Source organism: Salvia hispanica, chromosome 1 (genome assembly GCF_023119035.1).
Source record: "Salvia hispanica cultivar TCC Black 2014 chromosome 1, UniMelb_Shisp_WGS_1.0, whole genome shotgun sequence".
Taxonomy (NCBI): domain Eukaryota; kingdom Viridiplantae; phylum Streptophyta; class Magnoliopsida; order Lamiales; family Lamiaceae; genus Salvia; species Salvia hispanica.
Window position 1 is genome coordinate 52,907,796 of NC_062965.1, and position 14,530 is coordinate 52,922,325.

The 14,530-nt window shown below is 33.2% G+C and overlaps 1 protein-coding gene across 1 annotated transcript; it reads left to right on the forward strand.

The window, feature by feature from the left end:
• Positions 1-796: 796 nt before the first annotated feature.
• LOC125200531 (probable flavin-containing monooxygenase 1) lies at positions 797-3,841 on the forward strand. Its single transcript, XM_048098166.1, has 5 exons — positions 797-1,249; positions 1,936-2,170; positions 2,243-2,409; positions 2,866-3,215; positions 3,455-3,841. Exons 1-5 carry the CDS (start codon positions 797-799, stop codon positions 3,798-3,800), a joined length of 1,551 nt encoding a protein of 516 aa, XP_047954123.1. The 3' UTR covers positions 3,801-3,841.
• The last annotated feature ends 10,689 nt before the right edge of the window (positions 3,842-14,530 follow it).

Below are 14,530 nucleotides of genomic sequence, written 5' to 3' on the forward strand. Positions count from 1 at the left end.
AAAAATGACATGGGACAAATCTCTTATCTTGCAACTTATTTCATATGATCATAATGTTTGACCCTTCTTAAGTGCCAAAAATGATGTGGGACAAATTAAAGGCTAACCTTCTCGTTGATCATAGTTGGTCCTACAAGGCCATCAATTCATCAAAAGATTAACTTATTAGAGAGTTCATTTAATCTATAAACTCCATATTCGTCAGGTTTCAATCCATAATAGTGGTGAATCATGATACAATTTTGGAAGGGACGAAATCAGTAGAAGTGAACAAAGAATTGAATAATGAAGCGTATTTTTAATTTAATTTCATAAAATAAGTTCCAAAAAATCTCAAATCGATATTGTTACACGTCTTTTTCTTCCAATATATCGGGGCGGGGTCGTGATTTGTTAAGCAATCACTTAACCACTAGGCTACTAATCGCTATACGACATGTACACGTTCGATGGGGCATAAATAGCGTTTTTCGGCTTGATTCTTTAACGACGGTTAGACTCTTCGGATGGCTCGGGGGTCGGACATTTGCATGCCAGCTCACACCCTCCAAATAATTAAATTTGGACTCGTTCAAAGTTCAAACTTCAAACCTAGGAGCAGAATTCATGAAATTAATTTCTCATTGACCTTTTGCAAAGTGTCAATCTGCAAGCATGCAGCAAGGACTCAATAAATTCAACCATCTAAACCAGCACATGCACTGGTGGAACGTGCAATATCATCTTTCATTTTCATCTTACATCTTCACACAAAACACGCACTAAAAAAAACCTAGATTGCCCTAATTAATCCGGCATGGCTGCGAAGAAGGTGGCGATCATTGGAGCCGGGATAAGCGGCATTCTCGCTTGCAAGCATGCTCTCGAAAAAGGGTTCGATCCCGTTGTTTTCGAGGCAAGAAGCTGCGTTGGGGGAGTGTGGTGTAGCACCATAGACTCGACCAGGCTGCAGACTCCCAAGGAGTATTTCAAGTTTTCGGATTTTGCTTGGCCGGATTCTGTGGCGGAAGCGTTCCCGGATCACAGCCAGGTGCTGGACTATGTTAGGTCCTATGCTGTCCGTTTTGAGGTTGTTCCGAGGATCAGGTTCGGCTCCAAGGTCACTGCTCTCGACTATTGTTTGTCGTCTGATGGTGACGATGGTGGTGGTGATTGGAGGCTGTGGGGTGGGAGTGGTGAGGCATTCTCATGTAAAGGGAAATGGAAGGTGGTTGTTGAGAATGTTTTGCAGCCTCTGCAGCCACCTATGGTGCTAATGCTCTCTCTCTCTATGTGTGTGTGTGTGTGTGTATGTGCGTGCGTGTGTGTGTTGAAGAAGAACAAGAGGATCGATTATCCTATGGTGGTGTTTGGTTTGCTAGATAAAATAAACCAAGATATAATCTAGGATTAAGTTGTGAAATTATTTTAGTTGGAGGGGATTGGTCATGATTGATTATCACATGATTATCCATCTTGGATTGAGTTGTGAGATTCAATCTCATGAACCAAACACAGTACATATTTAATTTCGAGATACAATATTTCAAACCGAACAGCTCCTATGTATTATCAAATATTCTTTCTCTTTTAGATGCATATAGATGAAGACACTAGGAGTTTTTGTGTGTGTGTGTGTGTGTGTGTGTGAATTATATGAAAGTTTGAAATTTTGTTAAATGGGGAAAGTGCTGTTATATGTGAGTTTTGTGTGTTTTATGGTTTATTAAGGTGTTTTAGCTAGGATTAAAGTTTGAGATTTTTTGTAAATTGGAGGAAGTTCATTTATTGGAGTTTTGTGTGTGTTATGAATTATGTAAAAGTTCTGTTATGGCATGTTTTCTTATATATAAGGAAAAAATTGATTTTGTTAATTGGGGAAGTTCGTTGATCTATCTTTTCTAAGTTATCCATGAGCACGAACACGATTACTTTGTTAATGAATTTGTTTTGAAGGTGTATGAGATGGATTTTGTGATCCTTTGCATCGGCAAGTTCAGCGATGTCCCAAACATCCCCGATTTCTCCCCAAGCACGCGTGCCTTGTTCAATGGCGAGGTCCTTCACTCCATGAACTATGCTGCAATGGAGAAAATCCAAGCAGCAAAGTTCACGGAGAACAAGAGAGTAGTTGTTGTTGGTTTCCAAAAGTCGGCAGTTGACACCGCGGCCGAGATCGCCAAAAACAACGGTAAGAACGCCCAAAATCGAGCATTTTTTAGCGTATGACCAATTTTTTAACCTTTGCTTGTATTTTTTTTAGGTCCGAGGCATCCGTGCACTCTGCTCTTCAGAAGAGTGCACTGGGCTGGTTCAGAAGATATGGTCAAATTCACATTCAAGAATTTAACCAGATTTTCCGAACTAATGGTTCATAAACCTGAAGAAGGGCTAATTCTATGGTTTTTAGCCCTTATACTCTCACCTTTGGTAACATTATCCTCCTAACTTTTTTTTCACAAAAATAGTAGCTTATTTTTGGGATAAGTATTTTGATTTTTATTTCGAACTTTGGCTTCATTTTGAAAAACATTTTCAATTTACCTTATCTTTAGAAAATTTGTCCGGAAAAAGTTTGACGATATAAAAATGAATCGCCCCGCAAAATTTTTGTGGATTTCATGCAAAAAATTCCTATTTGCCCCGATTTTTAATTTTTTTTATCTAAAGATTTTGATTTTTATCTTTTTTCATGGAAAATAATTCCACATAAAATCCACACGATAGCCAATCGAGTCGATTTATACCATAATCAAAGTTTTCTTCAAACTTCAAAACTTTTTAAAACTAGACACAAGTTGGTCACATTTTTTCAAGAAAAGGCCAAATTAAAGTTCGGGGGAAAAACTAGGAACCGTGACACTAATCCGTCCACCTATCCCGCAGCGTTGGATCTTCTCGAAGCTCGTCGAATGCTACCTCCGATGGATCTACCCTCTCAACAAGTACAACATGGTCCCCGAGCACTCGTTCCTCAAGCAAATTTGCTCGTGCATGTTCATGATCTTGCCTCGAGATTTCTACAGCCGAGTGAGGGAAGGAAGCCTCCTCTTGAGGAAATCCAATGTGGTAGGATTCTATGAGAAGGGCCTCGTCCTCGATGGTGGGACGAGCCATTTGGAGACGGACGTTGTCATCTTTGCCACAGGGTATAAGAGCGACGAGAAGATCGCTGGGATCTTCTCGTCGCTCGAGTTCAAGAAATGCATCACTGGATCCTCAGCTCCCTTTTATAGGTAACCAACCGATTTGGCATTGTTACATGTTTCTGGGCCTATTTTTATGGGCCGGACCGCTGTTGAACTATAGCCCAAACTTTAATCTCGTAGTGATTTTAAGTCCAAACTTAAAAATACAATGAACTTATATTGTATTAATCTAATTTGTTCGAATGTGACATAGTTACCTGTCACAAGATGTCACGATTTTATTTAATTCTTCAAAAATTATGTCACTACTAACATTTTTGTCCCAGGGAGTGCATACATCCTAGGATCCCGCAGCTCGCGATCCTAGGATACTCGGAGAGCCCGGCAACGTTGTTCACGTTCGAGATGAGGAGCAAGTGGCTGGCGCATTTCCTAGCGGGGAAGTTCCGGCTACCTCCGGTGGTGGAGATGGAGGCGAACGTGAGGAGATGGGAGGCAAACGCGCGTCGCTACAGCCGCGAAAACTACAAGAGGGCTTGCGTTGGTGTGATGCTGCAGCTGCATTGCAACGATGAGATATGTAGAGATATAGGGAGCAATCCAAAGAGGAAAAATTGGTTTTTTTCGGAAATGTTCTCTCCTTATCACCCTTCAGATTATGCAGATTTGTGAATTGTTTTTAGTATTTTATTTTATGGACGTTAGTTCTTGAATCAGTCGAATCAAGTTAGTACGGAGTATAAATTCCATGATCAATCCATACCAAGTGGCATGATGATGTGGTATACCTAGGCATGCACAAACCGAACCGAATCGGCGGCCGAACCGCCGGTTTGTAACCCGGAACCGGAAACGGGCGCAGCGGTTTGAACCGCCAGACAGTTCGGCGGTTCGAACGGTTTGGTTCAGGTTCACGAATTTCAGAGATCGGAATAAAATTGAAAAAAAATTTATTTTTATTTCTAAAAATTAATTTTTATATTTAAAAATCAATTTTCATTAATAAATAACTACAAGAATTTCATAATAGCTGTCATTTATTTGTTGGACCTCTAAATTCTTAGAAACCATTCTTGGTTGTTTCTCTTTTATAAAGACATCTCTGAATATTTTATGTTTCAGTTTCGATGCGAGACAAAATATGTTGAAGTGTTTTCTTTTATAACTAAATATTTAGTCATTCATTAATTTTTTTTCAATTTAGAAGAAAAAACACACTTTACTTTTTACATTTTATTACTGTATTTACTATTTTGCTCTATATTTTGTCATAATTTTTTTTCTAAGACAAATTAATAGATAATTATAGCATCAACTAGAATAGTTTAGTTAAAATAGTTTAATTAAATTTGAATGTTGCATGTTGCTCATAATTTGTATATTTATAAAATGTGAACGCGTTCAAATAATTGGAAATAATTGGATTTAAATGTAGGTATGTTGATTATTTTTCTCAATATATAGATTAAAATGTGTAAAAAAACAAGAATTAATATAATTTGGATAATAATATTTAAAATAGACATTTAAAACAATAACAAATATTTAAATTTATTGTTTAAGGTTTCAAGTCTTTTGTAAACTGTAATCGTTGTGACTTGTAGTCTTGTTTAAATTTATATCAATAAAATTGCAATTTTTATCCTTATTGTTTGAATTTTATTTACACACATTTCATAGATAAATAAAGACTAAAAACAAAATATAAAAATAAAAAATAAAAATAAAACCGAACTGCCGAACCAGCTCAGAACCGGCGGTTTTTTGAACCGGAACCGGAACCGCCAAAATCCAATCCGGGCCGGTTCAGGTTCAAGAAATTTCTGAACCGTGAACGGGCGGTTCCGAACCGGAACCAGCAGTTTTTAAACCGTGTGCATGCCTAGGTATACCTAACCAATAATTTGTTGACAAATGAAAATAAAAAAGGTCCCACATGCTATATAAATTTAACTTCAATTCACAAATCTGACGGCTTCCTTATTTAATTTAACGAAAGTAGCATATTATTACCATTAAATATGGAATAACCATATCTTAAAATTAGTTTGAAATATACTCTAATATATATATTAACTTCACAATAATAGTACTCCCTCCGTTTCGCCATAGTTGAGTCATTTTACCATTTCGGGAAGATTCTTCATAGTCGAGTTATTTCCATATTTGGTAACTTTTTTCTCTTTCTTACTTTACTCTCTCTTACTTTATTCACTTTATACTTTATTCTCTCTACCTTTTCGTCTCTCTTACTTTTTTATCTATTTATTTAACACACCCAACATTCATTTCTAAAACTCCATACCCAAAAGTTTCGCCTCAACTATAGCGAAATGGAGGGAGTAATATTTTATCCAAAAAAATGTAATTATAATCGTTTGATACTGGACTACTATTTTAGGATTTGATGGGTATGAAATTGTCTTTGTTCTATATTTATATATGTATAATAATTAATAGAAAACAAATTTATGACTATAACTTATATTTCTTAATAAATTGTACTACTAGTTTTCAATTATAAGCATGTAAAATTAAGAAATTTTTATAAACAAGACAATCAAAAATTAAAAATAAAATATTCTTATATTATTTTAAATAGAATAGCGTGAAGATTATCGAAAATTTGATCTTATGAAACTTACTCGGTAGCTAGTAGTACTACATTATAGTAACGTTTCTAACTTTCATAAACAAAAGAAATAAAAATACTAATTCAAATTTAAAGCTAGTATCACAAAAATTCTTACCCATCAAATCTTAAAATACTACGCCTTAAACAATTAAAATTGTGAAAGTAATGTAAACTATGATTACTTTTTCTTGTTAGTAAAATATTATATTGTGAAGTTTATATTGGAGTATATTTCAAACCAATTCTAGGATATAGTCATTCCATATTTAACACTAGCATTAAGCTATTAGCTACTTTCCTTAATTTGAATAATGGAGCCGTTAGTCTTGTGAATTGATGTTAAATACATGTGGCATGTTTATTTCCATTGGTGAGGTATACCTCATCATCATGCCATTAGTTATGGATTGACCGTGGAATTTTTACTCGTTAATATGTGGGCTTGTTGGAATTATAGAAATGTTTAATTGCCTATTTAATTATGAAGAATGAGTTTGTCTAGCGTATTTTAAAATTTAAATGACAAAATAACTGAATTTCAAGATTTCCAATTATTTCATCTAACTAAATTTACTCTCAATCTTCCAAAATTCGTCACTATTTGATCCGGCACAGGTTTTAAGAAATGTAATAGAAAGTATGTTGAAAAAGTTAGTGGCATATGAGTCCTACTTTTTTATATTTGTTAAATAAAATGTGAGTGAGAATGAGTTAGTGGATTGTGAGGTCCATTACTACAATTGGTAAAAGTGAAAAGTGACAAATTTTTTAGGACGAACAAAAAAGGAAATATGTGGCAAATTTTAAGGGACTGGTAGAGTATTTTATTTTATTCAGTTTTTAGACGCAAAATAGAATTATTCATGCATACGCGTATAGTCGCAGTAATACACATTCGTGACACTATTCATGAATTTTAAAAAATTTGTGATTTGTCATTCGGAATTTAAAAGACACACAAATCAAAATTTGACTAAACATAATCCAATAATTAAATCAGCATGAAATCTTTGCTGTGATTTTAACGTTTCGAAACTTGTGTGACATATCATATACATACAGATCTGTTCGAAAGTTATGTGAAAATTGTATATCAAGACAAATTTTGTATTATTTCGGGCAGTTAACGTAATATAGAAAAAGTTTTAAATTCATTTATTTGTTTTTATGATATAAGGTCACATCATATCATAAATGAGAAAAGATAAATGCGTAAAATACTAATTTATTTAAATGTAATTAAACTTTATGATCCTGTTTTAATGTGAAATGCCTAAAATATCCAATTATGTATGTAGAAATTATGTATTATATTATGGGCCATTCTTAATAAGGATTTTGGCGTATATCTCATATGTGGGATAATTAAATGTCCCACTTATCAGATTTATTTATGATATTTAAGTATTTTTACAGTGTTTAATATTACTTCTATTACTTAATTTTTGGTTTATTTGGTTTTTTTTTTATCATAGGTTATAATCAATAACCAATTATATTTTGAACTAAAATTGGTACCAAACCGAAACTCATGATTTTCAGATATTGATACTGTTAATTTGTTGGAATCGAAGGATACAACTTAAAGCTCCGGCTATGAGTTCATGTTTATTTCGTAGAATGCATAAAGGATTTTCTTTATATTTTTTTAAAGGAGTATTTTTTACCTCTTTATTATGGACTTATTTCATATTCAACACCGAATACTTTGAAGATATGCATTCAATAGTGGATGTGTTATCTATACATATCTAATGGAGCAGTTGTGAAACTATCCTTAAAATTACCTTTATAACCTTTTGGGGGGGGGGGGAAATCTTTACTTGGACGAAAAAAAGTTTAACCATTATAAAAACTACTACTATACCATTTACAAGTTGAACAACCATCATATTTCAACAAAAAATTTGAATCTTGGGGATGTGTTGAAATATGGAGTACATTTTATTGTCTAATGGCAGAATAAATTATTCTCGCTTTAAATTTTATATTAGTGTAAATTAATGTAATGATAATTTTACTTGCACTATAAAATATTCCCACCGTCTCATAATAGATGGTACATTCTCGCTTTAATTTATTATGTAACGTGTGGAAGTTATGACAATATAAGCTTAATATTAAATTTATAATTTTAAAAATAAATATACTGAAGGTGGACAAAATTGATAATATGATGTCGCGTGAGACTAATGATTAAAAATAAACATAATATAATTGGAGGAAATACATTAGATGAAATGCCGTATTTAATTACAATATAAATATTTTCTAAGTATATTATGATTCAATGAAATACCTTACTAAGATAATTTATTTTAGTGACAAGATTTTGATATTCACCATGTGGTAAGTAAAATTGTATCTTGGACGAACTTTTGGATAAAATGAAATATATTTGAAATCTAAATAGTCAGGGCATCAACAATGGGATGGACTGTAGCCTGGACTATGCAAGCATGCAATGGGGCAGACTATTACTCAGACTATGCATAGTCCTGACTATAGTCCGCCATTGCGGATGGCCGACCTAAGCCTCGCCCTATACACCCGCCCTATGTATAATCAGAACTATAGTCCGTCACTGCAGGCACCTGTACTATAGCCCGAACTATGATTTTCTTTTTCTTTTTTTCCTTTTTATTCCTATTTTTTTCAGTATATAAAATACCATAGTTTATCTTCATTTCTCACGCCTTCCAATCTCTTTCACAATTCACTTCCCATCGAAAAGATTTGGTCATATAACTGTTGAAATTGTATTTTCTTAGTACTGTACGTTAGACTTTTTCGGCTTTTTAATAAAATAAAGTTTTCCATATTGCGGTCTTAAATTTATATATATTAAAAATCTAAATTGTGTGAGTAATTTTTGTTTCTTCTCATAAATTACAATGCATGAGATTTTGTTCGAATAACTTTTTTTTAGACTAGGATTAGAGGAACTATTTGTTTCTTTTTTTAATGAAGTATTTATGATGATAATTTTTTTTAATTAGTTATAATTTGTATTCATTAGCCGGAAATTATTTAGTCCGTGTATAACACGGGTGCTAACACTAGTTATAATCAAAGTCTGACTCATTATTTTGATGAATAATTTTTTCTGAGATGGAGATAAAAGCATGTCATAGTTAAAACCATGTTTATAAATTAAATGGGCCGTAAAGCCTAAGTGGCTTTGAAGAATTAGCTCGCCCACTCTAAAGTATGAGATTAGGCTAAGCCCAATTATATTATGTATAGACTAATTATCCATAATCCACGTGTTATCCATATGCATAATCTTTACCATTAAAAAGCACATGACAAAATAATAATAACAACTAAAAAGTGTCATTACAGTATAAACAGAATATCAATATTGTTTTTAATATTTTTTTAATAGTTCAAATTATAGTTTGAAGTTTGTACAATATTTAGATTTTACATTTTAACACAATCTATTTGTACTTACCTTTTCTGTATCAAGGAGCCTTTAAAATTTATCTTCGACATTTAATAATTGTATCAATTCCTTCTTTAATTGTATCAATATTTAAAATTGATACAATAATTGTATCAATTCCTTTTTTATTGAATCAATTCTTTCTTCAATTGTATCGATATTTAAAATTTATATAATAATTGTATCAATTCCTTCTTTAATTGTATCGATATTTATTATTTGTATCAATTCCTTCTTTAATTGTATCAATATTTAAAATTGTATCAATTCCTTCTTTATTGAATCAATTCTTTCTTCAATTGTATCGATATTTAAAATTTATATAATATTTGTATCAATTCCTTCTTTATTTTTTAAAATTATCAGTTTCTAATATAGGACTTTTTTAGATTAGGCAAGTATTTTTGTGTTTTATAAATATTTCATCCTTGAGATTAGGGTTGTTTATTTGTTTCCGTATTGTGAATGGGTGCCATTAATACAACCTTCTTTATTTTATTTTATTCGATTAAAGATTGTTTTTTTTGTTCCCGTGTTGTTAAAGGAAAGGATCGATCTAATATACCTATAAAAGGTCAATTAATATAACCAATTTATTTATTTCGATATTAATTTATGCTCTCTCTTTAGAGTTTTCACCTTTTCGCCGTCGTGTTTTTCCTCCTTTCTTTTTGTTTCTTCGAGTACACTAAATCTATGACGCAAACGGTATGTTTTACTCAATTAAACTGATGTTTATGTTTTTCAATGAAGATTTTTATGTGTCTCTTTTTCTCTTATTCTTTTTTAAATATTATGGAGTATTTATAATAAGTGAATTACTGCAAATGATTCTTTTTATCTTTTGCTTTTGTTTTTAATTAGATATAGAGTAATTATAATTATAATATGTGAAATATTGCAGATGTTGCATGAAGATAGAATCAGCGAATCAATCTCTCGACTGCATCTGAATGAAACTACTAGGACTTGCGCACGTGAAGATAGAATCAGCCAATTACCTAGTGATATTCTGATATCTATAATCTCTCGACTGACTCTGAAAGAAGCTACTTCGACTTGTATACTTTCAACTTGTTGGCGACATCTACATACCTACGTGAGCCATCTCAATTTCCCAAAGTATAGACTATAGGATTGACAAAATGTCAAATTACGTAAGTATGATCGATCATGTTTTGAATTCACATAGAGGCCCTCAAATAAAAGAGTTGGTGGTGGACATGTTGAATATTGACAAATGTGACAATTTTGATAGGTGGTTCGAGTTTGCCATAACTAAGAAAGCTGAAATAATTTGTTTACGTCGGTTGGTTTCATAACAAGGGTCCAATTCTTAGATTTCCAATTTCAAATGGTATTAAATGCCTTAAAGATTTGTATCTAGGCAATATAATTGAAATGACTGATCAAGATTTTGAGCTTTTGGTTTCCAATTGCGGTGCTCTTGAATGGTTGAGGATTGGGGTATCTATCAACTTGAAAAATGTCTCAATTGTTGGGCACTCAAAACTAAAGCATGTAACCTTATCATGTGCCTGGAGAGTTGTATCAATTGTCATTCGTGATGCATTAAACCTTATTTGTAACATCCCGGATTTTAGAACCCTAATTTTTGAGCCCTAGAATTTATTGTTGATGACGTGGCATCGAGAATGCAGTTATTTCACGAGGTGATATGGTCGAATTAAGTTTAGGGTTTGTGTGAAAGTTTGAAAAGTCAAACTATTTGACTTAATGATGTGGCATGTGATTTATTTATTTGTGTGATTTATGTGGTAAATTATTTGTTTAAGGGTGAGTGAGAATATTAGAGAAAATTTCCATAAATACTTGTCACCCTAATTCTTGTGATTTTCGAACCCTAGACCCTTTTTAAGAGAATTTCTATTTTTCCGGAATTTATTTAATCCTTGGGATATTTATCCAAATTAAATTCCAAGAGCCAATTATTTCCTTGTTTAGAGATGTAAAAATCGAGCCCCCTTGTTACCTTAGTGATTTTCGAAAATCACTTAATTATGGGAAGGAAAGAATTATTTTATTTTAGTTAATCCCTTGTTTGATTCCTTCCATACCTAGAATTTAATTATTCTACCAAATCTTTCCATACTTCAAGAGATCTTGCCTTACTTGATTTTAGTCAATATTCAAGAAATCCATGCCTTATTAAAAGGCAAGAAATCGCCCCTTACCTTGCTTCATGGAGGAGTTTTCTTATTTTTATTTTTGCTCCATGATATTTTATTCTACTTGGAAAATATACCAAAAACAAAACCATGGCTAATCCCCTAGCCATATTTTCGAAAATTTGAGAATATTACCATACTCTATTTTTGTTAATTCTTCTTCCCTACTCCACAATATTATTTTATTCTATTTATTTATAAGGCAAAAGATATTACCAAATATTCTATTCTTATTACCTAAAGATCTCATTGGACTCTATAAATAAGAACCAAAACCCCAACCCTAGCCCCCATATTTTCAAAAACTTCACCCCCATTCACTCTCTCAATTTTCTTCCACTTTACTCCATAAATCCTTCATCTTTTGAGAAGAAATCGAAGTTTAATCCGAGGATATTGAAGAACCAAGTCTCTACTTTATTTCTACCGATTTATTTTCTCTAAAAAGGTACTTTTGCTTAAGAGTTATGTTGTTCTTCTTCTACCCCTTCTTTTCTTTTTCTTCCAACCGATTTAATCGGTGTTCTTGAACCTTCATGCATATTAATTGAGTGAAAAAGGGATAAGAAGGGATATGGGAACACATGTGTGTGTGTGTGTGTGTGTGCCGAGAGTGTGTGAGGTGTGTGTGCCGTGTGTGTGTGTTATGCGTGTGAGTGTGTGTTGAAGTGTGTGTTGTGTAGTGTGTGCTTGATGGCTAAATACTTTTGTATGACATATGATGATAGATCTAGGGTTGAGATGCTAAGAAATATATGTATGCTAAGCGTGACTTGAAATTAGTAATTTATGATGAGTGTGACTTGAAATTTATAAGTTATGAAGATTAAGGTGAATCGATGGGAAAGAGGTACACGAGGGGATCGGGAGCCGTCCTAACTAGTCGGCCGGTCTCGTGGGCGAAAAGTGTGGCCATGCTTTCGTCGCACCATGGAAAGATTGTGATATGTGATTGTGGAATTTGATGAGAAAAGTGGGGAGTTATTTGATTGGCCAATCTATGAACATATTTTGTGATACTCGATGATATTTTATTTGATAAATTGTAAAACTCGAGTTCACTTGGTAAGGGTGGCATAACTTATAAAATGTTTTGGCAACGAGCTCACTCGAGTATTTCAAAATACTCAACCCTACATGTGTTTTCCTTATGTGCGGGTTGAATGACGACGGCGGTGGCGGGTGTTGAGCATGATAATTAATTAAGATGGATATTTGAAACATCAAGCGTAGTTGTGTCTTCATACATAGCTATTCTTTCTCTTGGTCGTTTTCCGCTGAGTTTGATACACTTATGCTTATTTCGGATAGGTTGCACTCTTCTTTCGAGTCAGAGGCTTTAGACTATCTTGTGGTTTTATCTTGGAAAACTATGTCATACTCTTGACATTGTTGAACGTCATTTATTACACCTTCCTTTTTATTCGAGTTTCGAGGTTAAGTTATTGCTTTAAACACTCTGATAGTTCTTTCAAATCTTTTGGTCAACACTCTTTAATTGGAACCCTAGCCTTCATTCATTTCTTTGAGTCCGTTTTGGTAGCAGTCGCCGTATTAATTGTCTCGTGATGCATCAAACCTTGTTTCTTTGATGCTCTATGATTTGGGAATTGGATGTGCCGTCCAACTTAGTAACATTCCGAAGCTTACCAAACTCAATTGTCAAGAAAGTTTTGATCTACTCATGCTCGCTGAGCTCCTTGTCAGAATTCCATCTTGCATACGAGAGCAACTCCAACTATTTCGCCTCTCAACTACATTTGAGTCTCATTCTTCTAAGTCTCGAGTAATAATTTTTCTTCAATTATTTTTTCTTCTCATATACTCCATATATCAAATATTAATATATGTGAATTTTATTTGCAGAGGGATCTTGATCGTCATGAGTTTTTGTGGGTTGATCTTGTAAATATAAAGCATCTAGAGTTGGTGATTGAGACGGACTATAATATTTTTTATGGGGGCCTTTTCAACGCTATGTGCGCCGTTTGATTGAAGCATGTGGTTCATTGGAAAAACTTGTGATAAAGGTATGCATTAACTTAAACTAACTGGACATCATGTTTAATTTGGGACGTTGTTTGATGGATTTCTTCATTTTGTGTTGCAGTTTGTGCATAAGCGGATGGGAGAAGATCAAGCCGTAATGTGCGAGTGGTGTAGGGAAGTGATGGACATAGTTAAATCTGGAGAGTGTGTAAAATGTCGTTGTTTGGAAAATATGGGCACATATCTACGACATGCAGAGTGTAACTTGTCTGTAAAGTATTTGGAAATCACAGGATATTTAGGCTCTTCATGGCAACAAAAATTGGCTTTATACGTCATCAACAATGCAACGGCTCTCCAAAAACTTACTGTAGTGTCTTGTGATCAAGAGGCGCTAGCTCGTGCACGTCATGACTTTCGACATACTCCCTTCGCCCATTATGACACGGGTTCTAGTTTTATTGGACGAGACACGTTGTACTGGTATGACATACATAATAAGTGGTGTTCCGACTAATTTTTGTGGATAGTCTAATATGGAAAGACTGGATTAGTAGTTATAGACATAAATATTTATTTTAGTAGTTTTTCATAACTTTCTTCAAATGCTTTGTTTGATGCATTAGTATTGATTATAACCTCACTTAATTTAAATTAGAGATGATAAAAAGATCATAATTAGTTAAGTTGTGTTGATTGATGAGATATGTACTATTGATTCGTTTCAACATGAGCATGTTCCAAACATTCGTTCAACTTTTTTAATATTGTTTAATTTTTCCTAAGTGTGATTCAAATAAGAATTTGATCAGGGGCCAACGACAAAAATAAACCAAAGCTGAATGAAGATGGCACATTATTTATTGGTTGCATTTTCTCTGCATTTAATGCAGCTGTATTTTCATAATAATGGCTTAAATTAATTATGTTCAGAAATTGTGCTCACAAATTCAGCACCTAACCAAATGCTACAGTATGGTAGTATTAGAGAAAAGATCTGCTGCATATTTAATATGGCGTATTGTGAGCGACTAATCCCCACGTAGTTTAGTTTCCTAAAATTTAACAAAAATACAATTCTCTTTTATTTATCTCCAAGTCCGCAACATTATTAATTTTCTCTTCTATCTTTCTTTCATGG